Here is a 17,847-nt window from a genome sequence, read left to right as displayed (position 1 = left end):
CCCTTGTTGTGCAAGAGCTTTTATCTGCAGCAGCCCTGGGTTCTGTAGGCTGGGGGTGCTTTTCATCTGCTCCAGATTCTCAGGGTGAATGTAAATAACTAATTATTGGCAAAGACGGGTGTGTGCAGCTCAGGGTGTGTACCTGAGGGAGTAGGTGTCGTCTTCACAGATGAAATAACTTGTCCAAGCACATGAGAACCTGAACGAATGCCTGTGGGCAGCGTTGGAGCACTGACCAGCTCCGTGGTGCCTGGCAGAGGTGCCCACAAGGGACAGGAGCATCAGGGACCCAGCACAGGAGAGGGACTGGCCTCAGGAGAAACCTGGCTCCTGCAGCAGCCCTTCCTCAGAGCAACCTGGAGCTCCTGATGGGCGCCATGCCCTCCTACAGGTCCTCAGTGGGATGTTCTTGATGGACCCTGTGCCCACCTGCAGGTCCCCAGCAGGGCCAGGAACCCTTTCTCCCACAAGGAAGAGCCCTCATGCTTTGCTGCTGGTCTCGCTGGAGCTGCTCTGCTTCCTGGGTGCCCTCTTTGGCAGGCGGTGGGTGCAGGCTGGAGATCTGGGGTGCAGCCATCCCCTCATGGGGTGCAGAGAGCTGGCAGTTCCTCACACCCCCAGGGGACTGAAGCAAAGAGGCAAATCCAAGCCTTGCATCGTGCGAGGGAGTTGTTTTCTTTGGTTTGTTTTTCTCTTCATGAAAAACCAGGGGTTTTCGAGTGTGACTCAGGCGTTGTGACCTCTGACATCACCATGGTGCTGCTGCTGGTTTGCTCTGCACGCGAAGCTTCTTGTCTGTGTTGGGTTGTTGTCAAAAATATGCTTTTATCTCACCACAAAAACACACTCAGTAAAAGTTATTAAGAAGCCTGGTTTAAAAAAAGAACTGATCTTAAAGTTTTTTGTTGGTTTGGGGGTTTGTTGGAGGTTTCGTTTTTTTGCATTAATGTAATTATTAGATTTTATCACCCTCAAAACCTTCTAACCTACAAAGCTGGTACAGAGTAACGGGTACATAGCACAAAGCAGGCCCAAAGGGTAAGTTTTGAAAGGGATTTAGATGTTAAAATAAGAACCAGGCACCCTGTGAGGTTGTTCAGAAATGATTCACCAGGCAAAGTGAACCCAGAGCCCGGGCCTCAGAGAGCTTCATCCACCCAAATCCCTTCCAAACCCCTCACCTACACACAGGACTGAGCTTGGCTTCCCAGAAAGACAAAAGCCTCATGTTTGTACAGCAGCTGAACTTTCAGAGAAGAAAAAACTTATGGAGGAACAAACAAGGGGGTTTTTTTTAAAAAAGGTAAAAAGTCACCTGTGTATCACCTGGACAAGTCTTGCCAAGTTGCTCTGCCTGGAGCCAAACGAGCTGCAGACACTGCTCACAGACAGGATTATGCAGGTGACAGAAATAAAACAGATTAAAGGAGCTTTACAGGAATAAAATATCAAAGCAAACGAGAACGCTGGCACAGCTCTGTGTGTCAGGGAACCAGAGCCTGTTCAGAGCCTTGTGCTGCAGCAACAGAGCTCAGGGCAGGACCAGAGAGACCCTGAACCCCAACCCCAGGTGCTTTGGGGGAGCAGGTCCAGAGGCCCTGATGAGCCCACAGCCACACTTGTGTGGTGATAAACTGGGGGTGAGGAGGGTCCTGAGGAGGGTCCTGAGGAGGGGAGGTGTGGGTGGGCAGCACACAGGGAGCAGGGTCAGACCCTGGCTCTTCTCAGGCCTTTGCCGAGGTCCCTCCTCTATCCCAGGATGTGCTTTTCCATTTCCCACCAGCTCCAAGTGCAGCCTCTGTGCCTGCCCTATCCCAAGAAGCCAGGGATGGTTTATCTCTCCATTTCTTCCCCCTGGTTTTGCCCTGAACCTCCAGCCAGGCAGGCTTTGCTGTTCCATTTTTTTAAAAAAGCTATTTTGGATTTTTTTTCTCAATTCATCAAAAGCTACTCAAAGCATATTTGATCAGCCACCAATCCAAACCCCCCCACCATGCTGCCACCGCCACCAAAACGGCGCTGTCCTTGCTACTGGGTGACCTCCTGTTATCCACTTAACCGACAAGTGTTCCCAACAGGAAATACTGGGGGAAAACACCCCTCATGGCCGACTGGAGATGGAACTGGTGCAGGTTGTGTGCTGGCAGAGGTGTGTGAGCTGGAGCCAGGCGCTGCCACCAGGAGTCCCCATCAACCTGCCCTGAGAAGGACACACAGCCCTACCCTTGGCTGCAAACGTGAGCAGTGTTTTTCTTGTTCAGGATCGTCAGCGCCAGCCAGCAGCAGTTGTGGCAGCTCATGCTCTGTGTGACTGCTCAGGGCTTGAAACGACACAACTCCTGCCTGTGAATTTCAGCTTCCCCCACCCCGAGCTGCTCGGAGTGAGATGCAGTGGGACCAACTCACAGTGTAAGGCATTTGTACCAGTTTGCCAAATCAGGGTGAGATGCTCACAGGTCACTCACCTGCAGCTTTGAGCTCTCCAGGCACCTGGATATGAACTGCGGGTGCTGCACTGCAGAAGTGGGGGGTCAATTATGTCAGGCAGTCAGAGGGGCTGGAATTCCATGTGTTCTCCCAGGCAGGCACCCAGCAAGTTCCAGTTCCATCCTGGAGTGTTGCAGCCAAGACTGTTGGTGCCTCCCAGGAGCTGCAACACCTGTTCAAGACTTTGAATCCAGGGATCCCTAGGTTTGAAATCCCCCCTGTGTATGCAGAGTGTTGCTGACAGTGACTGGCAAACCTCTCCCAATGGGATCTGATGATCCCAAGTGGGATCAGGCACTCGAATCTGAAAGCCCAGATCCTGCTTCAGGTCTGTCTTGCTGTTTGTGCTCTCAGTTCCCTTCTTTCAGTTTGACGTTTCTTTTTCCACAGTCTTCGAGGGGTTTTTTGAAGTGGTTTCGCGCGTATCAGGCTGGTGTCTTATTTTTTATAAATCACCAAAAAAGCTTCACTTCTGACTCCAGAATTCAGTAATTTCTGTCAACAACCAGTTTCAATTTGCTTTTATCACCCGATTCTGTTGAAAAGTCAAGAAAAAGCCATCTTAGTTCTGGCACCAGTTTCAGGGTGGGGAAAGCCAAACCAGAAAGAGTGACAGTAACAATAACAGAAACCGAGTGAAAAGTCACATCATCATGGGTTTATTACACTTTTTTAATCCCAGGCATGAGAAATGCCAGATCTGTAACAGAGAAGGTTGGATGAGCTCTTCTGGGAGCAACCACTGATGGGATTATTTCTGCTTTCTATATCCAGTTTTCATCCAAAGACAGCAGCAGGTTGGTGTTAAACCCTCTATCTTTTGAACAAGGTAACACAGCTGGCAGGAAGGATGTTGCTGCATGGCCAGGGACGCTTCAACTCTCAATTATTTTTATGGGTCATAATGCTTTATCTCCTTAATCAATATCCCTTTATCTCCCTAAACCATATCTTGTTATGTCTCTGAATGATTCCCTGCTCGCTAGTGTTTGATATCCTGTGGGAATTGCCCAGCAGTTTGCCACCTGGGTGGGAAGGTTCAAACCATCTCTAGACACAACTGGTCCTCATAAGCCCCCCCGGCACAGTTTCTCTAACATCCCAGGAGCTTTTCTTCCCCTTTTTAATCACCTCTCCTTTCCTGCCCATCATTCTGAGGTGACCACTGTCTCCTTCATGTTCAGGCCCGAAACGATCCATTTGTTCATCACAGCCCCTCTGTATACAGCCTGGGCACTGTGGGCAGACAAGAGGGAGCAGATCCCATGGGAAGCTGCCCAGCCCTGCCCTGAGGGACAGAGGGACCAGCAGTGCATGTGGTCAGTGGCCAATCACCCAGATTGCCCTTCTCACCCTGGGGTTGGAAAGGGGAGTGCCGCTGTCCCTGACAGCCTGACCCCTCCCCACTGGCATCTCTGGGTCTGCTTCCCTCCTCACATCTCAATTCCTGGGCTCCAGGGCAAGAGAGCTGCTTTCATGGGATAGAATCATAGAGCCATCTAGGTTGCAAAAGACCTCCAAGGTCACCAGGTCCAACCTGTGACCAATCCCCACCTTATCACCCAGCCCAGAGCACTGAGTGCCACATCCAGTCGTTCCTTGAGCACCTCCAGGGATGGAGACTCCACCACCTCCCTGGGCAGCCCCTTCCAATGCCTGACAGCCCTGTCCATGAAGAAATTCTTGCTGATGCCCAACTGTTTAGTGCAGGGCACATGCCAATTTGGTAAATCTTTTTTTTTTCTCTCAGAAAAGAACTGGAGAGCCAGGCCATCACCTGGGACACGATGTGGGCACAAAGCAGGTAAATTCCCAGAGACACTGGGTGTGCCCTTCCCCAGTGTGGCTGACCACCACGGGCAGCTGTGCATCCCAATCAGAGCCTGGCGCTGCACAGACTGCTTCCTCCCTCCAAAGGATAAGAATCTGTTAATAACCTGGTGGTGAGATCACAATCACGAGATGCTTCTCAGGGCATCCCCTACACTGGCTCAAAGAACTCTGCTGGGTGAGGAATCCCAGTTCGGTGCCACTTTTAAGGTCAGGAATTTACTCACGATTTCACTTCTGCTATTTTATATTTGCCTGAGGAACAACAGCGTCAACACCCCCCTGGAACAACCCTGCTGACTTCCACCACCAACCCCCTGGATGTCCCCAAACGTCAGAGGCAGGGTCTGGGCAGGAGCAAGGCCGGAGCTGGGACATCCCAGGCACCTTGGGTTGGCACTGCCAGGCAGAGGGAGCAGCAGGACAAACGTCAGGGTCCCTCCTTGACGTCAGTGCAAGAGTGTGACTGGGAAGTGCAGCTGGGAAAGGTCCACCCTGAACTCACCAATGCTTCTGTCTGGGCACTTCTGGCTTCCTCCAGCCATGGGGACAAACCTTCCCATGGCTCATATCAGCCAAAGGGTGGAACAGGGGGACAGAGTCGGTGTTTCCATCTCAAATCACCTAAAGCAAAACTGGTGGAAAACACCAAAAGATTATGAATCCAGCATGTAAGAACATCACATGTTGTGCTTCTCTCAGACCAAATTCCACCTCCTTAGACAAAGCCCTGAGTTCTGATTTCCAAGCTCCCCCAGCCCATGCATGCCAGCTGGGACCCCTCTCCTGGAGCTCTGGGATCTTTCCCACTTCAGGATGTCTCTGAGACTGTGTTGAGACATCCCACAGGAATTCCAGTTTTAGACACAGGCCAGGGATGTGAAACACAGAGCTAAACTTCCTTGTGATATTCCATTGCTGAGTGAGTTGCAATTTAATGTCAGGACAATTCAAGATTACGCAGTTCAATTCAGTTCAACTCAATACTTCAGTTCAAGTGGAACCAACGTGAGCTGATCTGAAATCTCTCTGAGCAAATTCCTGTGGAATTTATCAGGAACTGAACTTTTGTTGAGAAGTTTATCGATGAAAGCTGCCCCCCAGCCCCCGCTGCAGCCTGGGCAGCAGGTCTCAATCACTGACTTCCACTTTCCTGGGCACTGGAGGGGAGCAGAGGAACCCAGGGACTGGAATACCTGGTAATTTGATTCTTTTTATCTAGTTAATTAACTTTGGGATAACAAATAGGTTCTAGTAGCACAGTGCAATGGCTTTCATGGGCACAGCTCAGGCCTGGCACTGAGTTTGGTCTGTTTGCTCACAGGATGTGAGCAGGATCACAGGATCCCAGTTTTGTGAAAAGCAGCTCATGGGGCACCCAGGTTCAGGGAATGTGTCAGAGATGGAATCACTCAGGCATGAAACAGGCTGCAAACATACACAATCAAATGAAGCAAAAATTTAATAAATGTTCTGAGAACTCCCAGGGTATAAAACATGACTGTACAAGAAGTTCAGTGTCATACATTGACAGCAAATTGTTTATTTTAAATATTCCCATTCTTTTTAACAAGAACAGTTTGCTTGAATGAGCTCTGACAACATAGAATTTGGCATGCACCAAAACTTTGAAGTTGAATCTTGGGACAATGTGCAGGAAACAAACTGCAAACCACCTGCCTGCCTCCCCTCTCTTGCCTTTGGCTTCAACCAGGGTGGACCTGGGGTTGGATCCACCTGGGGTTGGATCCACCAGGACGCTGCCTGGTGCCTCTCCCTGTAGCAGGGTGAGCACACAGCACCCCGAGAGGCCCATGCCCCCTCTGCACACCCACGGCTCCCCAGGCAGCGCTGTGACCCTGTGTGAAGCCTTCACGGCCCTGTTACACCCCTTGATTCCGGGTATTCTGCTGCTACCCAAGGGAAGTCTTTCATCTCTGGTCTTCCTTGGCGGAAGTGGTTACAAGATAAAGCTCTCGAGGCAGCGTACCTGCCTGGATACCTGGTGAGCAAAGGCAAACAGAGCAATAAATAGCTGCAGAGATGTGAACAGCACCTGCTGTCTGAGATAAGTGCCAGGCGAGGTGCGGAGGAGTCAGTGCCGCGCACTCAGCACCAGCGCGAGTGAGGGTCACCCTGTGTGGGCAGGGGAAAACCGTCACAGTTCTGCAGCCCCAGCACCCTGCCCTGGAGCACCCCAAAATCCTGCCCCGGAGTACCCCAGCACCCTGTTCCCTGAGCACCCCAGAGTGGGCTCAGAACCATGCCAGAACTGGTGCACTAAGAGGGAAGCACTGGGAAGGATTTTGAGTGACATTTGGGCTGGGACCATATCAAAGGAAGGTCTGAAACTGGATCTGGGTCTTCATAAAGGACCTAAGACAATCCACAGGAGCCTCAAAACTATCCTCCACTTCAGATACATTTAATTTGGGCTGGGATTCCATCCTGTGATGCCCTATTTTTCCACCTGCCTGCAGTAACAGTACTGACAGAGTGTAAGAAGATGGAGAGGACAAGATGCCAAAGGTATCACTTCTAGGTGACCCTGGCCTAGGAGGAAAGTGAGTTTGTGAGGAGCTGGAGATGTTTGTCAGAGGAACAACCCCTCTGTCTGAGGGGTTCCAAGAGCAGAGTCCTCTTTGACACCCACCAAACGAAAGCCACTGGTTTGCCTTGGGGGAAGGCATGAGACTGACAAAGGGCAGAGCCTTTTGGGGAAGACAAAAATACACAAAATACCCAGAAAGAGAAAGGGGGGAAGTCACTGAGCTGCTGAGAGTGTAGCGAGGGAGAAGGGCAAAGGGCTGTTGGCCATGAGTGGTCCTGTGCACTGAAACTTTTCAACCTGAACACCCTTCCGAAAACATGGCTGGTAGATGGGATGGGATCCTCTGTTTCCTCCGGCACTGAGGGCTCACAGATGAAGCAGGTTTTGCGGAGAGGAGAGGTAAGAAAGGGCCTCCTTCCCCTGTTTCCTTTACCACAGACCATTTCTCATGTGCCAGTTCAAAAGCAGAGCACACTTCACTTCCCCGAGTGTCAGTGACAGCTCTGGGTGTGCGGAACACGCCAAGGCAGCACCTGAGCACCCCGAGAGCTCAGCACAGCTCTGAACTGATGAGAAGGAGGAGGAGGAGGGTCTACTGAATGTCAGTGACATCAGGGTGCCTGTGATCTCCTCACAAGGGTGCAGGAAGTATAAAAGCAGAGTTCCCCGAGGAGGGTCCCTGGCAGGAGCTGGGGAGGCGGCGCTGGAGCGGGTGATGCTCTCGCTACCTCTGTGACTGGATCCTGCTGGAACCACACCATGGATGGGGGTGAGTACCTGGGCTGCAGCCTCTGGCTGTGTCTTCAGCTTTATTAATGATGTCCAGTCCCTGTCCTGTGACACAGGAGTGGAGCACTTCTATTAGAGTATTTAAACAGTATAAAAGACTTTCATCTTCCTCGTTTTTACTATTTTTTTTTAAATGGACAGTTCTCTTTTAGAAGCTCAAAAACCTCAAATCACTTCAGAAACAAACACCAAAAAAAAGAGGTTGGGAGGCAATTTTAAGGGGCCCTTTTGTTCCAAGGCAAATGGAATCTTTCATAATTCACACCTTTTCTTCGGTGTTCTTAATTTTTAAAAAAAGAGAGAGAGAACACTCTCCCTGGCAATGTTTTAATTCAGTGAATCAATCAGGGAACTGGGAGCAAGAAGAGCTGAGGTTGTTTGATAAGCCCATCCAGTCTTTTGCAAATTATTTCTATTAAGAAATATCTGCAGGAACACTGGGGGAGGCAGGAGGCTCTGGGGATGCTCCAGGGATGCCAAGAAGCTCTGGGGGATGCAGGGAAAAGAGGGGGCAGGTCCCACAGGACCCTCCAGACTGGAGCGGGGAATGGGCCAAGGGAGTCTTCTTCCTCCTGGATGTCTCCTCACAGCCTCTGGCAATCAGTGGCTTAGGAAATTCCTGGATTTTGGAATCCCTGCATCCAAACAAACACCCAGCTGGAGCGGCCCACCAGCCATCACTCTTCTCATTTAAACTTTTGTCCTCTGCATCATCCTGTGGGCACTTTGTGGGCTGCTTGTTCCAAGGGGTTCAGTGTCTGGGGGCAGCTGAACTCAGCTCCTGGGAAAGGTTAGTCATGACAGGGCAAAGAAAGTGTTAGTGAGAACCTGACAAGATTATGATAATGTTCCTGCTTTGGGGTTTTTTGTCCTACTATTGTATTTCAGAGGAATATTTCATTTCCCTGGAAGATGCACAACAATGGTGCTTTCTTTAAAACACGACTGGCTCATTCAGCAGGAAATTTTCGACTTGCTTTTCTCTGCTTATCTTGTCTTTTGATTCACAGTTTCCTGAAAGGAGTAGAGGTAGATAATTATTAACTTTCTTCTGTGATAGATCAGTGAACACATGAAATAAGAGCATGACTGGGTTTCGCTGGGTCCTCTCGCTCCCGAGATGACAGTGTCTTTCCTCTGCCAGTTTTGAGGAGGGGAAGGGGGGAGAACAGGCTGTTAACTGCCAATAGTCATTAGATCGCTTAAGTATGATTAACTTTTCTCAGAAATACCTGGTTCTTCCCCCAAAAGCCTCCTGTACTGCTGGTGAAGGGGCACCAGAAACTGGTACATGTATAAAACACAGAGAGCAGGTTACTCACTGCCTACACGTGTGCTGAGACCGGAACCTGCACTTTGCAATTCTGGATGGCCAAAAAACGTTCTTTCACCACGAGGGTTTGGCCAGAGCAGGTTTGCTCAGCTTTGCCAATGCTCCCTAAAGCATTCCCAGCACCTGCTTTGCTCTCATGCATCTCTCAGCTGTAGCTGCAGCCAGACCCTCATGAGCTGCCCCAGTCATTTGTGTGATCTGATCAACCACCCTCAGCGTTGTGTCTCTCCCCTCTTCCAGGCAGGTGTCCTGATACCAAATACTTCCACTGCCAGAGGCCTTTCTGGGTTCACCTGAGGGGATTCACTGCTCCTGCAGCTGCTCTTACCTTGCTGACAATTAGTAGCTGGTGCTGAGGAAGATCCAGATAAACTGGGAGGGATCTACCTGTCCAAACTCACCCACTCTTCACAGCCTGAGCTGTGCCCCAGGTGCCCGCCCCAGGTGCCCACCCCAGAGCACCTGAACCACAGCTTAAAAACACCTGTTTCTTTCCCTTTGCTATTGAGGGAGCCTGAACAGCTCAACAGGTGTCAAGGGATGAATCCCGCACCTTGTGCTTAATCTGTGCAGGAAGATTGTAAAACTGAGGGGTTCCCATCCACTGCCATGAACAGACCTCTTCCTTCCTTTCTTCATTCCCATGGAGCAATTCCCCTTTCCACCTGTTTCCAGGTCCTTCAGGACAAGGATGGCCTCAAACCAGCACCTTCCAGGCTGAGAGACGTGGGGGCTGACACGGGGCTTGAAGGCCAAGCTGACTCATTTGCTGTGGTGGGGTTTTGGTGTATTTTTATAAATGAGGTTTCTAGTGCAACTGGCTGCAGGGACTTTTGGGAGGGTTATTTTTTCCTTAATATTTTGAGGAACAAAACTTTTAAAACTTTAAGAAAATACCCACAGCAGCTAACTGCCAGGAGGTGTGAAAAAAAGAAAAAGGAAAGGAATGTACCTAAACTGCCTGATAAACTGCAGAGCAAAACTCATGTCCTGATAATTGCGTCTGCTCACTGCCCCAGACCACAAGACAAGTTGGGGAGATGCAAGTCCTGTCCAGTCTGACTGAAACCAGTGACACAAACGTGCTCAAACTGGTGCAGAGGGAGCTGGAGGCAGCAGGGCCTCTCTGGTTGTGCTTATGCAAACGTGTAATCTGAGGTGGGGGCACAGAAGAGGGGCAGAAACAGCACAGGCTTTCTTCATATTGAAAAGTCATTTGACATTTAAGACACTTGAAACAGCAACTGAGAAGGGGGAGGAAAAAAACCTATGATGATCTTCAAAGGAATGATATCGGCTGAACTGTTTCAGGCGTTGGTTGAGTCACGTTCTCAGGCCTGTTTTTCTAGACCTTCACAGGGTGATAAGGAAACAGAACAGAGCAAAGGAGCCCTAACCAGGGCTGAGTCTGGGCCTGGTCAGGTTAAGTCAGGGCTGGACCTGGAGTTTGCAAACCAAGCCATGGAGAGCTGGTGGAGCCTGGTTTAGGTGGGTGCTTCTCCTCCATGTAATGAGGGTGGTTCTTCTCTGCCTCTTATCCAGCTTTACCCACAGGGGTAATTGCCTGTGGGGCTGAGCTACCAGCACAGGTACTTATCACCCAGCCAGAGGCAGCCAGGAGCACCATCTCCAGGAGTCCCCGGAAACCAGGCTGTTCAGAAGGTGGAACAGAAGACTAAAGGCTGCTATGGTGTTTGCAGATTCAGGGACCTCGTGCCTGTATCCCAGGCAGGTAGAGCAGTTACAGTCTGGGCTTGCTTAAACCCATCTAGTGGGTCTCGATCCTTGGGGTTTTTAGTGTATTTCCTGTGTCATATGCAAAAGCAGGGGAGCAGCTTGAAGGGGAGACAACCACAGCAGACACCAAACCTCTTCCTGCAGTCTGGGGCTGGTCAGAGTGAAAGCCACTGGCTGGACAGAACAGCCAGAAGCTTCACTTCACCCCTCAGTCCCAACCTTGCTCTCCTCCACTCCTGAGTCACCTGCACTAAGGGTTCCCTAGGGAACCTTTCAGCTACGCCCAGGAAGGTTTGGAGAAAGTGAGGGGTGGACAACCACAACTGAGTACACAGCTGCATGAGCATAAAAGATGAAAATGAGGGGGGAAGGTGAGACAGAGCTTCTAGAAGACCTCAGGGGAGGCTCTCACACAGGCCTGGGGATGAGCACTATGACTTTTCACACGTGATTGAGGATCTCTCACCCACACATCAACCTCACATATAAAAAACATCCCCACTCACAGGTACAGGAGTAACTATCTGTTATTAGTGAAGCTGTTGCATGCAACTTAACATGGGGACTTGGTGCAATGTGTGCAGTTACCTGTAGTGGAAGTTCATCATCCTGGTCTGGTACAATGTGAGCAGGAGCCTGGCAGAGCAGGCTCCAAACTGAAACCAAGCAGAAACCAAGCAGAGCTGTGTCCAGCAGACACTAAGCACAGGAATCTGCCACATTCATGAACAACCAGGCCATGAGGAGCAAGGCAGAGTTCTAGGAGGAATAAGGAGCTGAAAGCCAAAGGCATCTCCTTGCCCACGGCCCCTAGAGCAGAAAACCCTCAGGGAGTGAGGGGCTGCAGGGACCAGCCAGTGCCTGGAGGGACATCGTGGGTGAAGGCACCCCTCAGGGAGGGACACATCTCTTGTTCACACCAGAGTGGAGCCCAGGGCTTTCTCACTGACACCTTCCAGCTGAGCAACTTTCAGTGGCAACCACCTGAGGTAGATGCTGGTACGAACTGTAAAACAAGTGAGGAGAAAGCTTTCCCTGGCCCCAGCCCTGCTAACCACAGCAGGAAGAGCTGCTTGGCTGAGATTGCTCTCACCACCATCACACCTGGCTCTGAATTCAGTTTTTCCTCCCAGCTGTCAGCATCCTCTATTTTCACATCCCAAGGCAGCAGAAGGCAACTCTTGACATTTAGAGACAAGCAATAAATTTCAGCCAGTTCCAGTTCTGTCTGTCCCATGGGGAGCTGAGCTCTCCTCTCCACAGCCCAGGCACCACACAGGAACAGCTGGGCCAGATTTATGGCCCTCACAGCGGGATGTTTTCACATGGATTAAGCTGCACCCTCACTGCTCAGACACAAGGGAACAGGCTGCTGGCTGCCTGCAGGGAAAAGCATTGGATAAAATCTAAATGGGTGCACTGTGCCCGAGTTAAGAGTCTTCAGCTCTCAGCCTTCACTGGACGGGGCTCTGAGCAACCTGGTCTAGTTGAAGATGTCCCTGCTCACTGCAGGGGGTTGGAGTGAATGACCTTTAGAGGTCCCTTCCAACACAAACTGTTCTATGATTCCATGAAGCCAGAGGGGGGCTCCTGAGACTCCACCGGTGCTGACAGTAACGTCCATGACCCTGGGTTATCTTGCTGGCATCTTCCCCAGGTTTTGGTTTCCTCAGTGGTGAGGGCTCTGCAAGGTTCACAATGCCATGGTCAACATGATCCACTGCTTTTTCAAAGTGGGAACCGTGTGGAAACCCCCACTCAGCCACTAACACAGTATCTCCTTCTTCCCTAGGCAACCAGCTAAAGGTCACCCTTGTTTTCAGCCTGCCGCTTGTTTTTCAGGTAAGATGTTTTCAACAACATTGTTGAAATCCAGCTGCTTTGTGTTGTGGGTAAAGGGAGATCTCAAAAACTCTGAGCAGCCACCCACAGTCCCAGAAAAGTGAGAGGACACAGCTGCTCACCCCAGGATCGAACTGTGGGAGGTGAGAGCAGAGCCCAGCTACAGAAAAACAAACAAGAGAAACAAAAGGAAGGAGAGCAAAATGGTGACAAATGCAGTGATTTTCAGATGGCCTGGGCTGTGGGAGTCCCCTTTTAGCCCCAAAATGAGCATTTCCAGGTCAGACAGGAGCACCCCACACTGATTGCAGCAAGCAGCTGGTTCCCGCTCCCTGCAAATTCCTGGTCAAGGTGCCAGGCTCTGACCGAACACTGGAGAGGGATGTGCCCAAGGAGGAAGAGTTCAGCATCTTCCTCTGCCTGTTCTTGCTCACAGTCCCCTGGCACAGCAAGGAGCACCCCAAGCATGGAGCTGTGCCATGACCTGCTCCCAAACCAGGGGCTTGGTCCCTCGGCAGCACCGGCCACCCCCCAGCCCGTGGGGCTCCATGGGGCTCAGCCTGAGGGCAGGGCAGAGCAGCCCGTGCTTCTCCCTTTCACTGCTGGCAGCCTGGCAGGATGTGGTGAAAGCCAAACTGCCGAGATGGAGAGCACCAAGATGCTCACCGATAAAGGGTGGGGGTATCCAGGGGAAACCTTTCATCTCTGTGCGATGGGGAGAAGGTTCTGGAGACTAATAAGTCACAAAAATCAGGGCACAGATACCGCAGGCTCTGTCTGCCCCGAAGGTTATGGGAGTGTAGGAAGATGAAACAAGAATAATCAGAACTGAAATCAGGGGCCTGAATGAGATGCCAGCACCGTGTCCGCGCTGACACGGAAACAGCTTCTGCTGAACTCACCTCACTTCCTCACGGTCTCACTGACACCTTCCTTGATTTTTAATTTAGCTGAAGAACGTTTTATTTCTCACATTTTATCTGAGAGGCAGCTGTATACACACAGCTGGAGGCAGGTCCTGGACATTCTGGAAAGCTGCCACATGTCTGAGGGTTTGCAGGTGTTGCTTTGGCTGAGCACTAAACATTTCTGGTGGAATTCCCACTTGGAGCCCCCCGAAAAGCCCCAAACCTCACATATTTATGGGAAATACTTTCAGCCACAAGGTCACGTCAGCTCTGTTTGTGATGTTGGCATGAGCCTGCACTTGGGAACTCCCTGGGACTTCTCTCCAGGCTCCCTTCCCAGCATGGCCACGCAGGCACACAGTCCTTGTCCCAACACACTCTTCTCTTTCCTGTTCCAGATCTGTGCCGGGGACAATGTCACTGATGACTACGACTCCAACACCACCATCGACTACAGCATGTTCGAGTCCCTGTGTGAGAAGAAGGAGGTCCGTAACTTCCGTGCTGCCTTCCTCCCAGCCATGTACGGCCTCATCTGCTTGATGGGGCTGCTGGGGAACGGGCTGGTGATGCTCACCTACATCTACTTCAAGAGGCTGAAGACCATGACAGACATCTACTTGCTGAACCTGGCTCTGGCAGACATCCTCTTCCTGCTGACCCTCCCCTTCTGGGCCACGAGTGCGGCCACGCACTGGCTTTTTGGGAGCTTTGCCTGCAAAGCCGTCTACTGCATCTGCAAAATGAGTTTCTTCAGCGGGATGCTGCTCCTCCTGTCCATCAGCATTGACAGGTACTTCGCCATCGTCCAGGCTGCCTCGGCCCACCGCCTGCGACCCCGGATGATACTCATCAGCAAGGTGACATGTGTCTTCATCTGGGTCCTGGCCTTCATCCTCTCAATCCCTGAGCTGGTTCACAGTGGTGTGAACAACTCAGAGAGCAATCCCCGTTGTTCCATCATTGCTCATGACTTGCAGACCTTCAACACTGGTATCAAAGTGTCCCAAATGGTGTTTGGCTTCTTAATTCCCCTCCTGGTCATGTCTTTCTGCTACCTCATTATCATCAAAACGTTACTCCAGGCCCGCAACTTTGAGAAGAACAAAGCCATCAAGGTCATCATCGCTGTGGTCATCGTCTTCGTCGTCTTCCAGCTGCCCTACAACGGCGTCATGCTGGCCAAGACCATCTCAGCCTTCAACCAGACCAGCTCGTGTGAGGAGAGCAAGACGCTGGATGTGGCGGATGACGTGACCTACACCCTGGCCTGCTTCCGATGCTGCCTCAACCCGTTCCTCTACGCCTTCATTGGCGTCAAATTCCGCACCGACCTCTTCAAGCTGCTGAAGGAGCTGGGCTGCCTGAGCCAGGAGCGCCTCTGGCAGCTCACCACCTGCCGCGACAACAAGAGGTCCTCCTTTGCCATGGAGACAGAGACAACCACCACCTTCTCCCCGTGAGCTGAGCTCCAGGCGTGCTTTGGCTGAGCTGAAATGGTTTTGAACATTTTCTCTAGGCTGAACTCCTGGCAGAGCAAGACCTGCCACACTGCAGAGAAGGTGAGGGGAAAATCCAGCAGCCTCCCCGTTTCAAGCAGCGAGGACTGCTGGCCAATATCCCATGAGTGGAGAGACTTTACAATAGAGTTGTCACTAACAGCAAAGCAAGGGAGAGGTGGTGAGTCTACAATTTCTCCTGTCATTTCACCTTTAGCTTACTCTTTCCCTGTCAAAATGAGAAATGCTCAAAATAGAACATTTACCCTAAAAGTGACAAGTACAAGAGAAAACAGACGTTGGTGCAGCAGTCGTTTGGAGCTGAGCTTCCAGGAGCATCACCTTTGCTTTGGATGTTGCTTTTAACAAGACAACCCGTTGCTCTACAGCCCCACAGAAATGCCCTTGCACTGAGTCAGTCCAAGGCAAACCCGCAGCCTTGGGCTCGATCCAACACACAACCCCAGCTGTGGAGCATCGGAGCACACGGCTGCTCTGCCTTCCCCATGAGAAGTGAGAGATGACCACAGCTAATGCAAAATCCACACAAACTCCAGCCATAATTTCAATTACTTCATATAAGACTGTAGCCACTCATAGCTCTGTCAGGAAAAGTACAAATTCCACTTTACTCCTGCCTGTATCCTGTTTCTGGGCTATCACCTGCTGACCCCAAGATAAATATGAACGTGAGTTTTCTCCTCCCTTCCCAGTCCTTCTAGCAGGGCTTCAGCTGCCTTTGAAGTCAGATCTGTATTTCACTCATAAGCTACTGGGGCGTGTTTTGCATCGGCGCTGTTGGCACCAACAAAGGCACCGCTCACTGAGGTTTGATCTGAACACAAAGGACAATCCCATCCCACCACTGCCAGGGCCATGGCAGCTGAACAGCAGATTATTGTCATGGAAAGTCAGACCTTGGAGGAGCCCAGACTGTAATTCCAGTTGGCGCTTTTACAGGAAGAGCGAAGATTCCTGACAACAGATGAACACTCTGGGAACCGCTGTCGTGGGACAGCTGAACGTCAGCTGGGAGGAGCTGCTGCAGAGTCTGGGCAGCTGTCCCTGTCCTTGTCCTGTGTGCTCTCATCCCACAGCACCCAGCTCTCCCAGAGCCATCACCAGTGGAGAGACGTCTCAGCCTGGAGCTGCTCCTGGGGCTGACAGGGAAGACATGTCCATGTTCCCCTGAACACACAGAGCCATGAGCAGCAAAACACTCACTAAACAGACATTTATCCTTTTTTTTCAACACATGGAGCCATCAGGAGTGACACAGAGAACTCTCTGGTTCATAGGTTGTAAAGCGTTGCTTTAGAGAACTGAGGACTAAAATCAGCTTTCCAAGACAGAATTCACTGGCTGGGTCTGAGACAGCACTGCCAGTGATTTACCTGGCTGCCACCAGATCTAAATAAATTCTCCATAAACCATTTGCCTCTGGTGTACGGGATTTTTGCCAAGGGCTGGGATTTGGGAAGAGAGGATATTCTGCTCGGTGTTACCTGACTGTGCTGAACTGTTGAACTCATTTTCTTTTACAATGCCCAGGTAATTGTACAGAAGTGCTGCTTCTCTGTCACATGAAACAGGGGGTGACAACTGACACTGAACAGCTTTTTTGCCCTTGGTTTCCTCCTCATCCTTATTTGGGCAAGACACAGCTATCAAGATCTTGGCCAGAGCCAGGGACACCCCCAGCACAGGACACCCTCAGCACAGGGTATCTGCAGTTTTCCTCATCAGTAACAATAGGTTGTAAATGTATATTCAACATGTAAAGCTGCTTCACACAGACAAAGTTCAATCTGTTCATGAATGTACCCCGAGAACACTCTGCTTCCATGAAACCTTTTCATGCAGAATCCATTCACCCTATTCCAGCCAGGAGACTGCTCCACCAGCACATGGAGCTGTACTTGTGCCCTGTTGATAAAAGCCATTCCCCTCCTGCAAATGGAGAGGTCTTCAGGTCTTCGTAGACCAAACTAATTCCAAACAGGATAACACACAGCTGCTTCCATAAATGAGATGCAGAGGCACCCTCTGGGACAGCTGCAGCTCAGAGAGGCAGTGGTGATGTCAGAGTGCCTGGCTTCCCCTGGTTAAATCTAACAGACAGAACACATTTGCATCTAATTTAGATGAGTCATGTTAACATTGGCCTAAGATCCCAGCCTGAGGTTCCCCCCGATGTCTGAAAACTGACTGTATTTTGCTACTTGAGAAAAATAAATTATAACAATTTAAACAAAATACTTTTGGTTTTCTATTGCGTTTTCTCTATCCTTGTACAGTCCTTGTCAATGCTTCTGTCCTGTCAGGCGCTGTTTGATCAGCTCAGCTTCACACCAGTGCTGCCCTGAAGGAAGGAGAGTGTGGAAAATAAACTAAATAGAAAAATGTTGGTTTACTTCACCTGCTGATGGATTATAAAAGAAACAAGTCACCAGCACCTTAAGGAGTTTTTATTTTAACTATTAACCCACCTGTCATAATGCTGCTCCACAGCTGGATGTACCTGATGGCTACTCATCAACCTTTAAGTGAAAAGTCTTTGAGCTGTAGCATTTTATTGTTCACATTTAATTAAAATTCAGTAATAAGCCACCACGTTACTGTGGGAATTGCTCACAGGGTGAGGCAGCAGCTCTGGGGGCTACAACCCCTACCCACAACCAGGGTGAGAGTAGGAACTACAACAATGAACACAATGCTCCTGCCTGACCTCCCCAGTTAATCTGCGCCTCAAAGCACACGGGGGAAGGCAGGGGGGACCCATATCCTTCACAAAAAGTGCCTTGTAATTGGAACCACGGAATCAAAGAGGAAGAAACTCAAAGAACACGACAGAAGCCTGGCACCCGAGTG

At 50.6% G+C, this 17,847-nt stretch overlaps 1 protein-coding gene across 1 annotated transcript; it reads left to right on the top strand.

Moving 5' to 3' along the window:
* Positions 1-7,612: 7,612 nt before the first annotated feature.
* Positions 7,613-14,953, top strand: CCR7 (C-C motif chemokine receptor 7). Its single transcript, XM_068996439.1, has 3 exons — positions 7,613-7,637; positions 12,520-12,569; positions 13,876-14,953. The coding sequence occupies exons 1-3, from the start codon at positions 7,628-7,630 to the stop codon at positions 14,938-14,940; spliced, it is 1,125 nt and encodes a 374-aa protein (XP_068852540.1). The 5' UTR covers positions 7,613-7,627; the 3' UTR covers positions 14,941-14,953.
* The last annotated feature ends 2,894 nt before the right edge of the window (positions 14,954-17,847 follow it).

This window comes from Aphelocoma coerulescens, chromosome 27 (genome assembly GCF_041296385.1).
Source record: "Aphelocoma coerulescens isolate FSJ_1873_10779 chromosome 27, UR_Acoe_1.0, whole genome shotgun sequence".
Taxonomy (NCBI): domain Eukaryota; kingdom Metazoa; phylum Chordata; class Aves; order Passeriformes; family Corvidae; genus Aphelocoma; species Aphelocoma coerulescens.
The sequence above is the reverse complement of the archived record's forward strand: the minus strand, read 5'-3'. Positions and strand labels throughout refer to the sequence as shown.

Bases quoted from the DNA above. Each gene is read 5' to 3' on its own strand.
- CCR7 (XM_068996439.1), top strand. The intron at 12,570-13,875 runs GTAAGATGTTTT...TTCCTGTTCCAG, and splicing joins GCCTGCCGCTTGTTTTTCAG to ATCTGTGCCGGGGACAATGT.